The 17444-nt window shown below is 58.8% G+C and overlaps 1 protein-coding gene across 1 annotated transcript; it reads right to left on the bottom strand.

Moving 5' to 3' along the window:
* Nucleotides 1-7321: 7321 nt before the first annotated feature.
* Nucleotides 7322-16679, bottom strand: PCOLCE (procollagen C-endopeptidase enhancer). The gene is made up of 9 exons (XM_035134298.2): nucleotides 16516-16679; nucleotides 15402-15510; nucleotides 14737-14998; nucleotides 12261-12385; nucleotides 11880-12016; nucleotides 10390-10664; nucleotides 8841-8912; nucleotides 8150-8320; nucleotides 7322-7659 (listed from the first exon to the last, which is right to left on the bottom strand). The coding sequence occupies exons 1-9, from the start codon at nucleotides 16605-16607 to the stop codon at nucleotides 7499-7501; spliced, it is 1404 nt and encodes a 467-aa protein (XP_034990189.1). The 5' UTR covers nucleotides 16608-16679; the 3' UTR covers nucleotides 7322-7498.
* Nucleotides 16680-17444: the final 765 nt, after the last annotated feature.

Genomic DNA, 17444 nt, shown 5'->3' with positions numbered 1-17444 from the left:
ACAGCTTCACGTGCACATGGAATATATTTAGGGATGAGGGAAACCTTTTCTGAAGTTGCTCTGAGCCTGGGAACCAGGCAGGTACCAGATTCAGAGAGATACCCTGCTCTGGAGAGGCTGGGGCAGGTGGGGCAGGGCCCCTCGGTCAGAAGAGGCTTCCAAAACCATTTCTGCAGCCGCCGCTGCTGCTACTGCTGTAGTTATTTCTCTTGCAAGAGTGCAGAGACTGGGGTAAAGTACAAAAATAAGATGCACTCGATAGCCCGCTAAGCACCCAAGCGAGTTGTTGCCAGCCAGACCACCTCCATAAGAAGAGACTGCTGGATCAGGCGAATGGCCCACCTGGTGCAGTATCCTGCTCTCACAGGGGCCCACCAGATGCCCCAATGGGAAACCAGCAAAGAGCCGCTCTCCCCTCCTGTGGTTTCCAGCAACTGCCCTTTGGAAGCCTTGTTGCCTCTGACTGCCCTCATGGCTAGGAGCCCTCTCTTCCGTGTTCTCTAATCCTCCTTTAATCCAAGTCAGAGGCCATCACTTCCTCCTAGGGGAGCGAGTTCGAGACCTTAGACTCCAAACTTCCATAAGCCCCAGCTGCCAGCAGGTGGGTTGAGAACTTGGGACCCCTGAGATTCTGGCTCCCGGCAGGAGCTGGGCCAGGGAGGACCTAAAGCAGAGCCCATAGGTGTCAGCCTTCATACCTGGCCAGGAGGCCGCCGCCGCCGCTCCTTCCCTAGCCACCCTAAGGATCCAGGCTCCCAAGTTTACCCTCCCATTTTCCCTCCCGAGGGAACTCAGCTGCTTCCCAGACAGCACTTCCCCCACCCTTCACTGATACAGGATTGCTACCTGACACCACTACCAGCAGTTAGAAGAATGGAAAACTACCCCTGCAGGACTTTGAATTTGCCTGTAGGAAAAATAAACCCCCTGCAGACCGCAATCTCTGGCCTTTCAAGTTGCACTTGCACAGCTCCTCCAAGATCCTGTTTGCCAGGTCCGAGAAACCGCACGGAGGGGAAAGGGAGTTATCTGCAAGGGACACCTAATTTGGTTCAAGTCACATCTTCCTTTTATTTCAAGCTTCTCCGTTCCCCCTCCCCACCCCAGAGTTAAATCCAGTGCGAGTGCTAGACGCAGCGAGAGTTTTCCAGTTTCCAGCAGTGCGTGGCATCCCTTGCACCTCGCCCAGAAGCCATGCAAATGAGCCGGTGTGCCTCAGTCCCCTTTCCCGGCCTTGCTCCGCTGGTGGCTGGCGTAAGCCCTGAGCCCAAACCAGCCCACGATGCTGGCAAGCAGGGTCAGCAGCAGCAGCATCACGCCAAAGGTGGAGAGGAAAGTGGGCGCCCTGGGCAGGAGGGGCAGCCCGGCGCCCAGCTCGCGGATCTCCCCTCGGATCATGTGCAGCTCGTCCAGGATGCTCATGAAGGTGCAGCAGTGGAACCACTGGTGGCTGTGGCCCCAGATGTCGAACTTCCCCGGGCTGAAGCGCTCGGGGATCTTGCTGACGTTGAAGATCCCGGAGGCCAGCAGCCAGAAGCAGTGGCGCAGGAAGAAGCGGCCCGTCCCGTGCCTGGCGGTGCCCCCGCTCCGCCACAGCTTGCGGAAGACAGGGATGGAGACCACCCCAAAGGGCAGCAGGAAGACCAGCGTGCGGATGAGGTAGCGGTAGCGCGGCCACTGGTGGCGGGTGCTGCAGCAGGCCAGGGTGCAGAAGAGCGCGATCAGGCAAGCGCTGGGCACGTAGAGGGCCTCGAACCATGTGCCCACCTGGCCCGCCAGGGCAGAGAGCCAGCCAGCACCCTCCCAGCTGGGCCAGGCGCTAGGAGAGGAGACGTTGCCGGTGCCCGGTAATGGGGGCGGTGGAGATCCTCCTACTCCCCTCGGGTGGATGTAGTAGAAGTAGGCCAAGGAGGAGCCCACCGTGTAGGCGCTGATGGTGCCATAGTCGATGTAGAAGCAGATCTCGCGGATGACCAGCGACATGGAGTTGAAGAGGTGCGCCATGCTGCTCGCCACCAGCAGGCCGCAGACCCCCAGGAAGTAGCTCCAGAGTGGGTAGTAGAAGGGGTCCAGCGGGCCCTCGGGCACCACAGGGCCCTCGCCCCAGAACTGCTCCAGGAAGTGGAAGGCGAAGACAAAGACGGCCAGGAAGTGCGTCCAGAAGTTGCCCGTCTCGGTGGGCCGGAAGGCCGAGACCAGGCACTGGGCAAAGGTGTAGCCTGGGCAGCGGTAGCCGCTCAGGATGAAGCTCTCCGTCATGCTGGGGGGCACTTCGCTCCAGCGCAGGAGCAGGCCCCCTCCCTTGCCGGGGGCAAGGGTCATCTGAGCCCCGCTGCCCATGGAGGCCCCTGCTGACCTTGCCTCTTCGCTGCGGCTATAGGGTGCAGGAGTCGGGGGTCAGCCCCAGCCTGGTGCTCTGGCTTCTCTGGCCACGGAAAGAGACTGCAGAAGGGGATTCGCTCAGCTGAGCACCTAGCCCCACGCCTCCCGGGCTGTCAGTCCAGCTCCCCGCCCGCCACCCTCGGCGATGTTGGCGGCGGCGGCGGGCGGTTGGCTGCGGGGACGAGCAAGAGGAGAGAAAGCGCGCAGATTGCAAAGGCGGAGCTGCTGCCTTTGGCTGGGGAGGGGGGCGGCCAGGATGCGGCTGCTTCAGCGGTTGCCATGGAGAGTCTGCCTCCGCTCCTCCATCTGCCCCAGTGGAGTGGGGGGGTGCTTGGGGGGGGAGAGCCCACAGAATTACTGCGGGGGGGTGGGCTTAAAATCCCTGAGCGGGCGGGGGGGCTCTTCTGCGGAGACTGCAGAGCTGCATTTGCGGGCGGCGCTTTGGCAGGCGCGTCCCCTCCGTCTGCTAGAGCGCAACGATGTCCTGCATAAAAAAATACCTGCTAAAATCACGCGAGGTGGGGGGTGGGTGGGAGCGCAGGTGCGGCCTCTTCTTCCAAGCCTCCCTTTCACCGAGGTAAATCTGCAACCGGGAGCCGGCCTGCTGGCGCGGGTGCCGCCGCGTCTTGCTGCCGAAAGCACGCCGAGCGCGGGCGCCCTTGCCGGGATCCGCAGGAGGGCGCGCGGCCAAGGCGCTGCTTTTATCTCCGGCACGCCCCGCCCGCCGCCCCAGGCCCGGGTCCAAGCCCCGCCCCGGCGGTCCGCATCCGCGCAGGCGAGGCGTAAGGCGGCAGGTGCCATCTCCGCCAGCCGCGCGCCCTGCTGCCCGAAGTCGCTTGGCGCCCCGCTCGCCCTCATCACGGTTTGTCCTCCACCAACCCAAGGAGGAAGAAAAGGGACGGACTGTCCACGGAGCAAACGGCGGGGAGTGGGGGGCGAGTCCAGGTTCCAAAGTGGCGGAGGGACTAGGGCAGCTGTTTGGGGGCGAGGTTAGCGGATAATAATAGACTGTGGTTCGTGGGTTCCAGCCCCATATTGGGTGAAGTCTTTCTGCATTTCGGGGGGTTGGACTAAATGACCCTTTGGTCCCTTCCGACTCTCTCATTCTAGCCTGGATTTGAAACTTCTCCAAGGCCAACGGAAGGGGGAGCGGGCATCTTTTTTGAAGAAATTACCAATACCCCTTTATAATATTGCCAGCAGGAACAACGGAGCCCCGAGACAGCCTGGCCTCCTGCACGCAGGGCTGTTGTGGGGATTGAATGGGGAGCGAGGAGAACCAGGCACTTCGCCACCTGGAGCTTGGGGGGGGAAGCACCTCCAGGTCTTAGAAAAGCTCTCCCCATCTCTGTTCGTGGGGTTCAGTGCGAGAGCTTTGGGCCCTCTCGCACCAGGGCCTGGGTGCTACTGCGGGGTCTTTCCCAGAGTCAACAAGCCAGCCCAGGTCCTCGTGCCTCCGCTGCGAACCCTTTGCCACCCTCAGGCCCAGGGGATCTCCGGCGGAGGAACAGCCATGGTCCAGTACAAGCCAGGGAAACGCGCAAGAAGAGCCCATAGAATGGCATAGTTGGAAGGATCTCCCCAGGTCATCTAGGGAATCCTCCGGTTCTCACAGCGGCCGCCCAGGTGCTTCCAAAGCTTGTTGGCTGCCCTGAAGTGCAACCGTCGGTGACAGCAGGCCCTGGCTTAGACGGCTTTGAAAGGGCATCGCGGTGCCAATCCCACGAGGAGAGCGAGGTCTCTATGCGGAACCAGGCAGAGGGCCTTCTCGGTAGTGGCGCCCGCCCTGTGGAACGCCCTCCCGCCAGATGTCAAAGAAATAAACAACTATCTGACTTTTAGAAGACATCTGAAGGCAGCCCTGTTTAGGGAAGCTTTTCATATTTTCTGAACTATTGTATTTTAATACATTGCTGGAAACCGCCCAGAGTGGCTGAGGAAACACAGCCAGATGGGCGGGGTATAAATTTTATCATCATCATCATCCAAGTGCAGAGGCTCTCTCTACCCTCGCGAAACTTCTTTCTACTGGTCACTGTGAGAACAGGATGCTGGACTAGATCCCTCCCCCCCCCTCGATCCGATCTTGCGACTGCAAGGCTCCCTTGATGTGGGGCCGCGCCTGCCCTCCCCATGGACGTGGGGATATCAGCCTGGCCTGTCCCACCGCGTCTCTCCTGCCCATCTCCCTCTGGCTATTTTTAGGCACATCTCCCACGGAGGACTTCGGGTCCCGGCGCAAGGAAGAAGGGACGGCCCGACCTCGCAGACTGACGGGGCCACCTGCTCCTCCCAGGCCTGGCTCGGGGCCCGGCTTGGGGGTCGCTCGGGGACAGGCGCTGAGACGGGGGTGGGGCGAAAGGGGAAGGCCAGGCACTTTCGCTGCAACGAAACCTCCCTTTCCCCCGCAGTCCCGCTTGCGGACACAAGGCGGCGCCCGGGACCCACTTTCCAAATAGGTACCACCTGAGAAGACCTAAATTGGAAGGAAGGTGATGATGGAGAGCTGGAAGCAGCAATGGAACGGGGCGGGGAGGAGGAGCCAGGACGCCTGGGTTCCCTCCTCAAGGTGGTGCTTGTGGTGGCGGCGGCAGGAGTCCCAGTACATTAGAACAGGTAGAATTATAGTGGAAGGGACCACGAGGGTCATCTAGTCCAACCTCATGCAATACACGATCCTTTGGCCCAACGTGGGGCTCGAACCCACAACCCTGAGATTAGGAGCCTCGTGCTTTACCGACTGAGCTATCCCGGAACTGGAATGGCGTAGGGGTAGAGTTGTGGCCAGAGTATTGGCCTGGGAGTGGGGTCAAGGCTCAGCACCCGTCTCAACTTCTCCACAAAGCTCATTGGGTGTGATCTTGAAGGCCCGTCACACTGCCTCTCAGCCTCACCTACCTCGCAGGGTCATTGTGGAGACTAAATGAGGAGATGGAGAAGGACCACGTCCATGCCACCTTGAGATCTTTGGAGAAAAAAGGTGGGAGATCAGGGAGGAAACGGTGGTCGCTGGGTGGGTATCCATGCTTTGGGGGAGCAGATGCTGTGTGATGCAGCAGCAAAAAAAGCTAATGCTATTCTAGGCAGCATCAACAGAAGAGAAGTTGTAGTCAGACTATTCTTGGAATCCCGTGTCCAGTTCTGGGCACCCCAGTTTAAGGAGGAGATTGAGAAGATGGAAAGTGTGCAGAGGAAGGCAGCCAGGAAGATCGGGGGTCTGGAAACCAAGCCTTGTGAGGAACGGTTGAGGGAAATGGGTGTGTTTAGCCTGGAAAAGAGGAGGAGATATGAGAGCCATTTTCAAATATTTGAAGGGCTGTCCCGTGGAAGAGGGAGCAAGCTTGTTTTCGGCTGCTCCCGAGTGCAGGAAGAACTTTAGAAGCCATTTGACAGTGGAAAGTTGAAAGTTGGTGGACTCTCCTTTCCTGGCGGGTTTGAAGCAGAGGCCGAATGGCCGCCTGTCAGGGGTTCTGGAGCTGTGGGTCTCTTCCAACTGTATGACTCTCCAAAATCCCTAAATTCCTGCCTCTCATGCTTCCCCCAGGGGAGCAGCTGCTCCTTTGTAGTCAGACCATTGGTCTATCCAGCTCAGTATTGCCGACACCAGCTGGCGGCGGCGGCAGCTCTCTGCGATGTTCCTTTTAGGCAGGGAGTCTTCTCCCCCCCCCCCCGGCAGCCTCACCTGGATGCAAACCACCTGCTCTACCCACTGAGCTACACCCCTTCCCCTCATTTTGCAGCGGTGGTGGCGACAGGCAACCCAGAAGCGGTTGCAACTTGCAAGGCGCAGAGCAGGCCAGCTGAGAGTCAGAAGGCCTGCTTCCTCTGCAAGGCTTGGAGACAGGCCAAGAGGTTTTTGCAGCCAGGAGGAGATGTCTTCCACAAGCCTGGCTTGGGGTGCTGGCTCCAAACCCCGTCTCGAGGGTGCTCTCTGCCCCTTTGCCTGCGCCCCACCTCTGCCGCCTTTCTCCCACCCCAGCTCCCCTCCCAGGGGGACTTGGCCGCCCTTGCAACTCAAGTGATGTGGCAGAGCCTTGCGGTTTTCCCTTGGCCTGCTCTGCGCCCGCGTGGGTGGAAACTTAATCTGCTCTTTCCTCTCGAAAACAGAAGTCGCCAGCAGCTGCTGTTTGCAAGGTGGTGGGGCTTCTCGTTGCCCCTTCTCTCGTTGCCCAGAGAGCAGCTTTTGCCCCCTCCAGACGTTGGAGTTTGGGGCTTCCATCGAGGGCTTTGCACCTTTACATCTGCCACACCTCACACAGGGCAGAGGACTGGACAAATTCACGGAGGAGGGGGGCTAACAATGGCTTCGAGCCCCGATGGCTGAGCTCTGCTCCCACAGCTGGGAGGCAGAGATGTTTCTGAATGCCAGTACTGTAGCTGGTAACAGGAGGGGGGAGTGCTGCTCTTGCGCTCGGACCCTGCTTGCAGGCTTCCCATGATGGGCATCTCGTTGGCCCCTGTGAAAACAGGATGCTGGGCCCCCTTTGGCCTGATCCAGCAGCCTGCCTCTTCTGATTCCCTTATGTGTTTCCCCTGGAGCCATTACTTCATAGTAACAGGGATGAGAGCTTGGCCATCTTCCCTACTCGACCGCCCCCAACTAAGAACTGCATTCCTGCATTGCAGGGGGCTGGACTGGGTGACCCTTGGGGTCCCTTCCAATTCTACAACCCTATGATTTTATGAATTGTGCACACGGCACCGCTTGCTAACACAAGCACGCCAGAGGACCCACCCGCTGCAGGAGCGGGCTCCCAAGGTGCTGTGCCACCTCCTTGCCCAAGGCAGAGGGCTTATGAGTGCTCCGTATGCCCCAAGCTCCTAGGGGGTCAGGCATCAAGGGGTTCCCGCTGCCAAAGAGAATGAGGGAACGTGGATGCTCGCCGATTCACGCGGCCATCCCAACACGGAGTTGGATGTGTAAAAATACGGATGCAGATATGTAAAAATACATTTAAGAGAGACTTGTGTTTAACACTCGGACCTCCCCAAACCCAAGCGCAGGGCAGTGTGCGGGTACATCCCCCCTCCCCCGTTCATTGGCTATATGGAGGTGGGGGCCACTGGGCACCCCTGGGGTGGCTCTGTCCGTAAGGGAGATGTGGGCAGGGCAGGCTCAGGTCCTGTTCCTGGCGGCTGGCGGGGCGGTGCAGGGGCGCTTGGCGAGGTTGGTGAGGATCTTGTGCTGCGGCTGGCGGAAGGGCACCACAAAGCTGGTGGGGGGAAGCTGCCCGCTCCCATCTGGGCCGACTTTGCCCATGAAGACGTAGGTGGCACCTGCAAGGGGAAACGGAATAATACATGGAGCCCTGGGAGAAGACGCAGGGTGGGGGGAAGCTGGCTGGCTGGGTGGGAGCCCTTTCTCCTACGCCCAGAGCTGATGGCAGAGGGACTTCTCTGAAGGGCTGTTGCGCTTGTTTCTTGCCACTCCACAGGGTAGGACTTGAACCCACACCTCCAAATTGCAAGGATGGAGATTCCCACTAAACTTAGGGTTAAAATGCCCTCGCACGGTGGTGGTTCCATCCTTCCTCGGAGGCTTTTAAGCAGAGGTTGGGTGGGCATCTGCCAGGCCTTCTCTAGCAGTGATTCCTGCAAGCATGGCTGGGGGTTGGACTGGATGACCCTCGGGGGTACCAACTCTACAGTTGTACGATCTTGAGGACCTCCCCCGCCCCTCTGATTTTCTGCACAGTTTGCGTAAGGAAACAGTGGAAGGAGCTGGTGTGTGGGTGTGTGTGAAAGGACACATGAGGGGTCTTCTCACCTTTCTTGAGGATGGGGCACTGCCGGCAGGGGGCCTCGAGGCGAAGAGTGGCTCCGCTGCCCTCGGCGGGGAGGCTCAGGGCTCCTGCCTTGTATGTATTGGCGAGGGCGACGGTGACGGTGACCTTGTTCCCTGCTCCTCGAACGGCTGTCTTCACCGTCCCTGAGATCACTGCAAAAGCGGCGTTGGAGGGTGAGGGGCTGCCAGAACGGAGGAGGACACCCCCCCCCCAGGTTTGATCCAGAGTAGCCGGCGGTTCCCACTTAAAACTAATTTAATTAACTCCACAAAACTGATGACCAAAACTGATAGTCACTGGCACCGCAAGCGCCCCCCTGCTCCCCCCTTGCCTCTTCGCACCCCCTATGTAATACCACCGCCCCCCCCAGGGGGCAAAACCACCCTCAGTGGGGACCACTGATCTAAGAGGCTATGGGGTCTCACTCCAGGGACATTTGGGGTTCATTCTGATTGACAGCCCTCACCCCCAGCCACTTCTCTTCTGCCCCCCCCCCCGCCGCCCAGTTTCATTTCCAGGAGCTAGCAGAACGAGGGTGTGTGCATTTTACCACTTTGGCCCCCTGCGCCTGTTCAGATGGGTTGTGTTCTAGGGGGTTGGACTAGATGACTACTGGGGGTCCCTTCCATCGTGATTCTACGATGCCCCCTCCCGCTTTCCTAAAGGGCTCACCAAAATCGCTGGCGCAGAAATTGCTCTGGAGCGTTCCTGTCCGGCGGCACTTGTCTGGGCAGGTGATCTCACCTGGAGGGGAAGAAACGAAGCAGAAGAGTAGAATCGGGACAACCCCCCCCCAGCTAGTACTCTGCGCATGCTCAGGGGCACGTCCTCAACATCACCTGCTGCAGGGCAGCCTTAGAAACTTTTACCTTGCTTCCTGCCTGGGCATTCAGAACACACATTATGCACTGAATAATATAAAGGATGCCGACAATTTTGTGGAAATACTTTATGGATAAGTCTAAAGAATGGCAACTACCAAAACCACAGATTGGACTCTGGCAAACTTAACTTGATTGATCTGTCCTGGAGGGGAAGAAGTAGGAATTTTGTTTTCGTATCCTTCTCCCTCTTTTGGGGGGGGGGTAATTGTTATATATTGGAAATCAATAAAAACTGTATTTGTTTTACAAACAACACATCCCAGGGGAGCCTGGCCTGCTGCAGACCGTGGGCAGTGGGGCCTTTTTAGCTTGGAGAAAAGGTGAGCAAGAGGGAACATGATAGAAACTTATAAAAATTATGCCTGGCAGGGAGGAAGTGTGGAGAGGAAAGTTTTTCTCCCTCTCTCACAACACTGGAAATCCTGGACATCCAATGCAGCTGAATGCTGGGAGATTCAGGACCGATAAAAGAAAAAAGCACAGAGTTAAACCACGGAACTCCCTGCCACAGGAGGCAGGGATGGCCACCATCTTGGACGGCTTCCAAAGAGGATGAGACAAATCCATGGAGGGGGGGCACTTTTTTATTGCTTTCCCTGCAAATCCAAGGACGGCGTTCTTAATAAGTTTCACATGCAGTATATGGTACGCATAGCTTCCAACATTTATCCAAGTAAAATAGGGATGTCCCAAGGAAAACCGGAATATTCTGGGATCAAATCAGGAACAGCTTCTGCAAATCTGGGACTGTCCCTGGAAAATAGGGACCCTGGGAAGGTCTGCAGCACACAAGCAATGCATTTATTTATGCATTATTGATTCAAGACTCCTCTCTGCAGAGGTTCTGGTGTTGGGGCTGGAACAAATGTATCTGTCTCATTTACAGTATAAAGGAAAAGAATTGGAGCAAAGTCTCACCCCCTACGTGTCAACCCTTGGGGTGCCTTCAGTTACCCTTCTGTGGCGAGGGAGGCGTTCCAGTGGAGCCACATTCCAAATATTATTAAACCGGATTTCAGGGGGGATTTCTATGGACTGTTTGCCAACTTGGGGTTAGAGGGGATTGGCCTTGTGCTTGGATCCTGCTTGCAGGTTTCCCACTGGAGCATCTGTGAGGACAGGATGCTAGACTAGATGAGCCACTTTGGGCCTGATCCAGCAAGCCAGGCTCTTCCAATGTCCTTATGGAACCTCCAGCTCCAGAGGCAGTCTATCTCGATCCCTAGGTTCTGAGGGACCGTGGGAACAGGATGCTGGGCTAAAGGAAACTCTGGCCGGATCCAGGAAGGCTCTTCTGAGGTCCTGACACCCACCCACCGTCCGCAGATGCCCCTTACCTGTAGCAGGTGGTGCTGTGGGCCGTGTGGGGCTGGGGCGGGGCTTGGGGGTCGGTCTGGGGCGCGGTGCCGGCTTGGGCTTGGGGGCCGCTGGTTTCCTGCCTGGCTGGGCTGGCTTGGAGCCTGGGAAGACACGTCCCGTGGGCTGGGAGACACCTTTGTCCACCGGCTCGTCGGGGTTCTTGAAGACGTAGGAGGCCGAGAAGCCGTCGGCCGTGACGCTGAGATCCGAGACGAACTGGACCAGCAGTTCATTGCCATTTGAGGAGACGGTGCTAGTTGACCGCGGGAGAAGGAAGAGGTTGAGAAGAGCAGAGAAGGTCCCTCCCTGGCCCTAATCTAAAATCCTGGAAGCCACATTTAGGTTGCCAGCTGGGATGGCAAAAAACCTCCAAGGTCTCCTCTGTCTTTGAGATGCTTCTGGTTCCACGCAGAGGACCAGGTGCAGCTTGGTGGCCTCAAGGCGGGCAGGAGAGGGTGGTGTGTCAAGACGAGGGGCTAGGATTTGTGAGGAACCGGGATTCTTTGAATCGTAGAGTTGGAAGGGACCCTGAGGGTCATCCAGCCCAACCCCCTGCAAGGCAGAAATATGCCGCTGCCCCCATACGGGGATCGAACCTGCGGCATTGGCATTATCAGCCCCCCCCCATGCTCTAATTAACTGAGCTGCCCAGCAGGTACTGAAAGGTGGCAGAGCAGCTTTGAGGCTGGTTGGAGGGAGGAAGAGGAGGAGGAGAGGGCGAGGGGTGGCTCCTAGCCAGGGTGGCGGTTTAGACACCCGAATGCCAGTTGCTGTAAATCGCAGGAGGGGAGAGCGTTGCTCTTGTGCTCGAATTGTGCTGGGGGGGGGGCGTATCCCCACAGGAACGCTCAGGATGCTGGGCTAGACGGGCTTGAAGCTGCTGATGTTCTTACAAAGATGATGAAGTAGACAAAGAAATTAAATGGGGGAGACGTAGAATGAGGCCCTGTGAGGTCAGGGGCAGAGGGAACAGTTGAGGGAGGCCAAAGGAGATGGGAGAGAGAGATTATTTGCCAAAGCAGGCGAAAGGGAATGTTTGGTCTTAGAGGACGGCATGGATAGCGTGGGAATGACCTGGGGAAGGGAGAGAGCCAGTGGGAGGCCCTTATCTGTGGGTGTAAACTTTCCAGGAACGACAGGGAAGGGTCACAGAGGGCAGGGGGTCCAGAGGGCTAGAAATCCCCCACGGCCACATGCATTTGCCATTGAAATGCTCAGGGGGATCTTGAGATGAAGCATGAAACGGACTCCCCTTCCTTGGAGGTTTTTGAGCAGAGCCTGGCGTGTTGTGGGTGCTTCAGCTGCAATTCCTGCATGGCAGGGGGTTGGGCTGGATGACCCTCGGGGGTCCCTCCCAACCCTACAATCCTATGATTCAAGGAAGCATCCCAAAGAGGAGACTCGCTGGCTGCCGATGTGCTCCAGTCACTACAGAAAGGGAAAATTTGGCGTTGCTGCAAAGCCTCACCTGGGCGATTCGTCCCCGCAAAACTTGCCAATGCGCCTGGAGTCGTCTCGGTCTCCGCCGTTGAAAACCGCCACGTAGTCGTAGCGACAGTAGGTGTCAGGCTCCACGTCAAACTTCCCAAAGGTCAACACAATCACCTGGGCCGGAGGGGAAAGAGAGGGAATCAGCTCCCGTTGCGCCGGTGGGCCTGACCTGACTCATAAGCTTTCCGCAGAGAGAACGGAGGTGGTTGCTGCGTGCCACCCCACTCACCACCCTGGGAAGAGAGGCCCCAGAGGAAGCTGCTAAGAATCGCAGAACTGTCGAGCTGAAAGGGACCCCCAGGGGTCATCCAGCCCAACCCCCTGCGATGCGGCTAAGGGGACAAGCAAGCAGCCTTACCTTGTCCTTTGGGGCAATGATATGCCAAGAGCAGCTGATGCCGGGCGGGTAGTCGCTCTCAGGCCAGTTGGGGGTCTTGAGGGTCCCCTGGGGTTTCTCCATCTTCCCCCCACAGAACTGGTGCTCTGCAAAGAGAGAAAGAGGGGCAGGGCGGCCAAGGGGGTCAGCGGAATGGGCCAGGCCAGGGATGTGCAGAAATCCATTGTGCGCATGTGGCCCTCGTCTCTCGAGGTGGCACAGGGGCAAAACTTTTGGGTCGCCCGCTGCAATCGTGCACACACACACACACAGACCTCACAGGGTCCCACGCCAACCCCCCCGACACGTGCAGAGCCTTTGGGAGCTGTGGGCACAAGGTGGGCCTACATCCAGCCTTTTGAACCAACAGGGCAAGGGGGCTCAAGTGTGCCAGTCGCTGCCTCGAGGGGTCGTGCCCTCATGCCCATGTGAAAGCAGGCAAAACCCCTGCACGTCCTCAGGCCGGCCATTCCTGCACAAACCTCTACCCCCATGTGCTGCATGCCAGCCAATACTCTACACACCCCCCCCAGAAGAGCCCCCTAACTAAGCCCAATTCAGAGGCCAAGCCTGTCCTGAAGCCAGGGAGGGCTTTGAAGGGGCCAGGGATCAAAGAACCCAAGTTGGCAATGGGATGGTTCAGGAAAGGAAGGTGGGGGGTGTTTTTATTTTAGGGGGGGGCTGAAATCAAAGCTGGGCCGGCGTCTTATGGTCTGAATGCTTGTTTGCTCTGCAAACAGTCCAGGGGGGCGGAGAGGGAGGCCCCCAAAGGGAGCAGAACTGCAGGGCAAAAACAGCAATTTGGGAGACCGCACTAATGACTGGTTGCAGAAGGACCAGGGATGGGAGGAAGAGACTGGCTTGGGGGGGGGGGTTACAAGCAGGCAGAGAAAGGCGAGGATGGAATGAGAATTTTTTTGGAGGGGTGCCTATCTCTTCCATCCCGCACTTCCAGCCCCTCCTGAGGATCCTGGATGGGGTATCCCCCTTGAGCAGAGGACCCACCCCAACCCTCCTAACTATGGGCTTCCAAAAGTAGCGAGATCACCCACCCACCCACCCCTGCCCACCACCCAAGAAGCCAAGCCAAGCCCAGGCCTTGCCCTCCTTGGAGGGGCAGGAGGGGGGGTCTCTGTAGCTGCCACTGCAGGAAAAAACTGGGCTCTCATACTCACCGTCCCAATAGTCCCACGGTTCCCAGAACCCCCAGGAGTCTATATGATGGCCACCCCCTTTTCTTCGTCCCTTTGGGCGCCCTGGAAAAAGGTCCTGTGCGTTGGGATGGGGCGGGGCGGGAGGGGGAGGAAAGTGGGTGCGATACCTCCACGCCCCCCACCCTTTCCTCGTGCCACCCCAGGGTGCAGAGTGCCAGCCTCCCCTCGTGATGTTCCCAGATAAGCTCTCCCTGCCGGCCGGATGCTTTTTACTTGAGGTCAAAGGTCAAATGCTTGACATGATCCAGGCAGATTCCACAGCAGTCCTCTCTCATGCTTTGAATATTCCAGCTGGCAAACGCTCACATCCCAAAACAATGCCCCCTACAAGCTATTTGTCAGTCTGACAGTTGTTAAATTAGTTTTTGAGATCCAGTCCTGCTGGGATCCCATGCAATGTTAATTTTCAAAAGTCATCTGTGGTCCAACAATAGGAAGATAGCAAATAATGAATCATAGAGTAAGAAGTGCTTCTCCCAAGGGTCACCCAGTCCAACCCCCTGCAATGCAGGAATCTCAGCTAAAGAATCCCGGGCAGGTGGCCATCCAACCTCTGCTTAAAAGCCCCAAATGAATCACAGAATTGTAGAGTTGGAAAGGACCTCAAGGGTCATCTAGTCCAACCCCCTGCAATGCAGGAATCTCAACTAGATCATATAGGACAGGTGGCCACCCAACCTCTGCTTAAAAACCTCCAAGGAGGGAGAGCCCGCCACCTTCTTGCTGTCAGAAATTTCTTCCTGATGTTGACTCGGAATCTCCTTTCTTGTCACTTGAAGCCATGGGTTCGAGTCCTACCCTCTGGAGCAGCAGAAAGGAAGCTTGCTGCATCTTCCATGTGACAGCCCTTCAGATTTCTGAAGATGGCTCTCATATCTCCTTTCGGCCTCCCCTTCTCCAGGCTAAACATCCCCAACTCCCTCAACTGTTCCTCAGAAATCATCATCATTATGATCTCAGTGCAACTCACAATCTCCGGACTTGGTTTTCCTGACTCTTAAATATACAAACTTAGTTTCATGGGGAAACAGATTGGCATCCAAACCGTGAGCCCACACCCACCCACAAATCCTCCTTGTTCTCAGCAAAGGGGCTGAAAGGATCCTGGGTAATTTGCCAGAGGAATTGTGGGTAAGTCAGAAGGGTTCTACAGCAGCCTTGGCCAACCTGGCACCCGACTGAAGTTTGGAACTATAACTCCCGCCAGCTCCGTGCCACTGGCCGCTGCAAGCAGGGTCCCTTACCGTCGACGTGAGGGAGCCCCCCGCTGAACCACACCAGGAAGCCCCTCCCTCCGGTGCCCTCGTCGGACACCATCCGCAGCAGCATCCGGTTGCTGGTGGAGAGGACGGCTCCGGGGCGGAAAGTGCCGCAGAAGCGGCCCAGGCGCTGCCCCTCCACGGCCGCGTGTCCGCTGTAGACGTCCAGGTAGTCATAGCGGCAGACGGGGTCTGGCTCCATGTCAAAGACCCGGAAGGAGAGCATCACCACCTGCCCTTCTGGCACCTGGGAATGGGGGGCAAAGGGGCTGTCAGGCGCCGGAGGGGGGCAGGCAGGCCGAGCGGATGGAGGGGAGAATCAGGGGCACCCCAGGAGAAAGGAGACTGGGATTGATGCCAGGCCCTGTCACCCACACTTGGGGGAAAATAAAATTTGAAAGACACAGCAGGCAGAAGGGAAAAGGAGAATGTTCCCCTTGTGTGACCTTAATTAAGCGTCACACTTGTGCAATAGGATCAGGGTTCGAATCCCCCCCCCCGCCAGGAAACGCACTGGGGGACCTCGGTCAACCTAGCCTGCGTCACAGGGCCACTGCCAATGGTCAGCAACTGGTGGGAGCTGGAGCAGGGATACCTGGCTGTGTGTCCCCCACCCCACCCCCAGGACCCCCGCCCCAAGGGAGAGTCACCGTGATGGTCCAGGTGCAGGTCTTGCTGGGAGGGTAGTGGCTGGGAAAGCCCTCGCTGGCGATGTAGCCGTTGTCCCCAGTATGGTCGCCCCCGCAGAGGAAGATGGGTCTGGAAGGGAGAGGGAGAAGCGTTGAGAGAGGGAGGAAAAAACAGGGTGCTGGAGACAAGACCATGCCCCACAGAAGTGTAGAGTTGGGCGGGACTCCCAAGGGTCATCCAGCCTAGCCCCCTGCAACGCGGGAACTGCAGACGAAGAATCCCCGACTCAGACACACCCACACCCGGCTTTGAAACCTCCAGCAAAGGAGAGCCCATCGACTTCTGAGGGAGCCCATTCCACTGGGGGTCTGGGAGTTAAGGGGCAGGGCGTAAAGAAGCTGAATTATCCCTTCGGGGTCCGTCCATCCAGCTCAATGTTGTCTACACTGGCTGGCAGCAATGGTTCTCCAACCAGCCCTACTACCGGGGACCCTCTGAACACAAGGCAGATTCTCTGCTCCCTGAGCTGCGTCCCTTCCCCAATCAGCCCCTTGGCCTATCTAGCTAAGTATTGTGTACACTGGCGGGCAGTTACGGCTCTCCAGGATTTCAGACAGGCCCTACTTGGAGGCGGCCTTCTGCATGCCAAGCAGATGTCCTGCCCTCTTCCCTATGCGGGAGAAGAGAAGCCTAGAGACAGACAGCCCAGGACTAAGAAGGAGAGCACCCACCCGCATCAGGGTGGGCGGAGTGGCTGTGGGCGCCCCCTCCTCCCAGCCTCTCTCTGCCCCTGACCCAGAGCCGCCGCCGCCGCCGCCCCCGCTCCCAGTAGCTCTCTTGACACCCTGTCCAAGAATTCCGGGAATCCGCTTGGCTCATCCCGGCTCCTGGCAGCCGGACCAGCCGCGTCTCGCCTAAACCCTTCCAGATGTGCCGCGGACGGACCCAAAACGTCGGGGGGCGCGCGCAGCAGCAGCAGCAGTCCCCTCCCCCGCAAGCACCCCCGGGATGTGGAACTGGGAAGGGGACATCTATGGCGCAGAGTCACCCCCGGCCCCGATCTTGGGGGTATTTGTTGCGGGGGGGGGGGGCTGGCTGCCGTCGCAGATGAGACGGGGCGCGGGGCGCAAGTACCTGGTGGTGTTTCCGGCGGGGGGGTCCTGGGCCCGAGCCAGCGGCAGGAGGGCGAGCAGCAGAGGCGGCAGGAGGGAGAAGTGGGGCGCCATCGCCGTCGCTTTCGGGGCACTTCCCTGAGCTGGACGGGGCGGGCGGCGAGACTGGGACGGAGTGGCGTCTGAGCAGCGCCGCCTCCTGCTTAAGGGGAGCAGACGGAGGGGTGGGGGGAGCCAGGCGCCGGGGAGGGGCCGGGCCGAGCCGCCGAGGGGGCGGGCGGAGAGCGACGGCCAAGCCGAGCATGTGCAGAGCGCGCTCCGCTCCGGGGAGAAAGATTCCCAGGAGCCCTGCAGGGCTGCCGCGGCGGAGAAGGCTCCGAGCCCTCCACCCGGCCTGAACTCCCAGGGGCCACGCGGGGGTCTCTTTTGGGAAGCCCCCCAAAGCACGGCCCGAAGGGGCGCCCTTCCCTCTCGCCTGGGGGGTCCCAGCAAGGATCTCCTGCCTCCAAGCAGGGAAGGAGTAGGAGAAGACGACGACACGGGTCGTGAGAAGGGCGCCCCTGCAGGGGAAGTTTCGGACCCCCGTCGCCGGCGGGACCGCGACCCCCACCTGCTGCCAGCCGGGCCCTTTGGCCGGAGGAGCCCAGCCGCAGCCCCAGGAGGGAAGGGGAGCCCTGGGGTCTGGCGTTCCTCTCCTCCAGCAGCGAAGCCCACGTGGCGCCTGCATGACCCCTCCCCTCCCCCGGAGGAAGCTGCGAGGGGCGTTTCTTTGGGACTCAGGGACAGTGGCGGCCTAGTGGTTAGAGTCTGTCGCACCAGGACCTCGGACAGGCCAAGGTTCACCTCGGGGGCCAGTCACTGCCTTTCTCAGCCTAACCCACCTCACAGGGTGGTTGTTGCGGGGGTTAAATGAGGAGGGGAGAGCAGGGCGCTTGCCACCTTGAGCGCGTT

Source organism: Zootoca vivipara, chromosome 13, assembly GCF_963506605.1.
Source record: "Zootoca vivipara chromosome 13, rZooViv1.1, whole genome shotgun sequence".
In the NCBI taxonomy this organism is placed as follows: domain Eukaryota; kingdom Metazoa; phylum Chordata; class Lepidosauria; order Squamata; family Lacertidae; genus Zootoca; species Zootoca vivipara.
The sequence above is the reverse complement of the archived record's forward strand: the minus strand, read 5'-3'. Positions and strand labels throughout refer to the sequence as shown.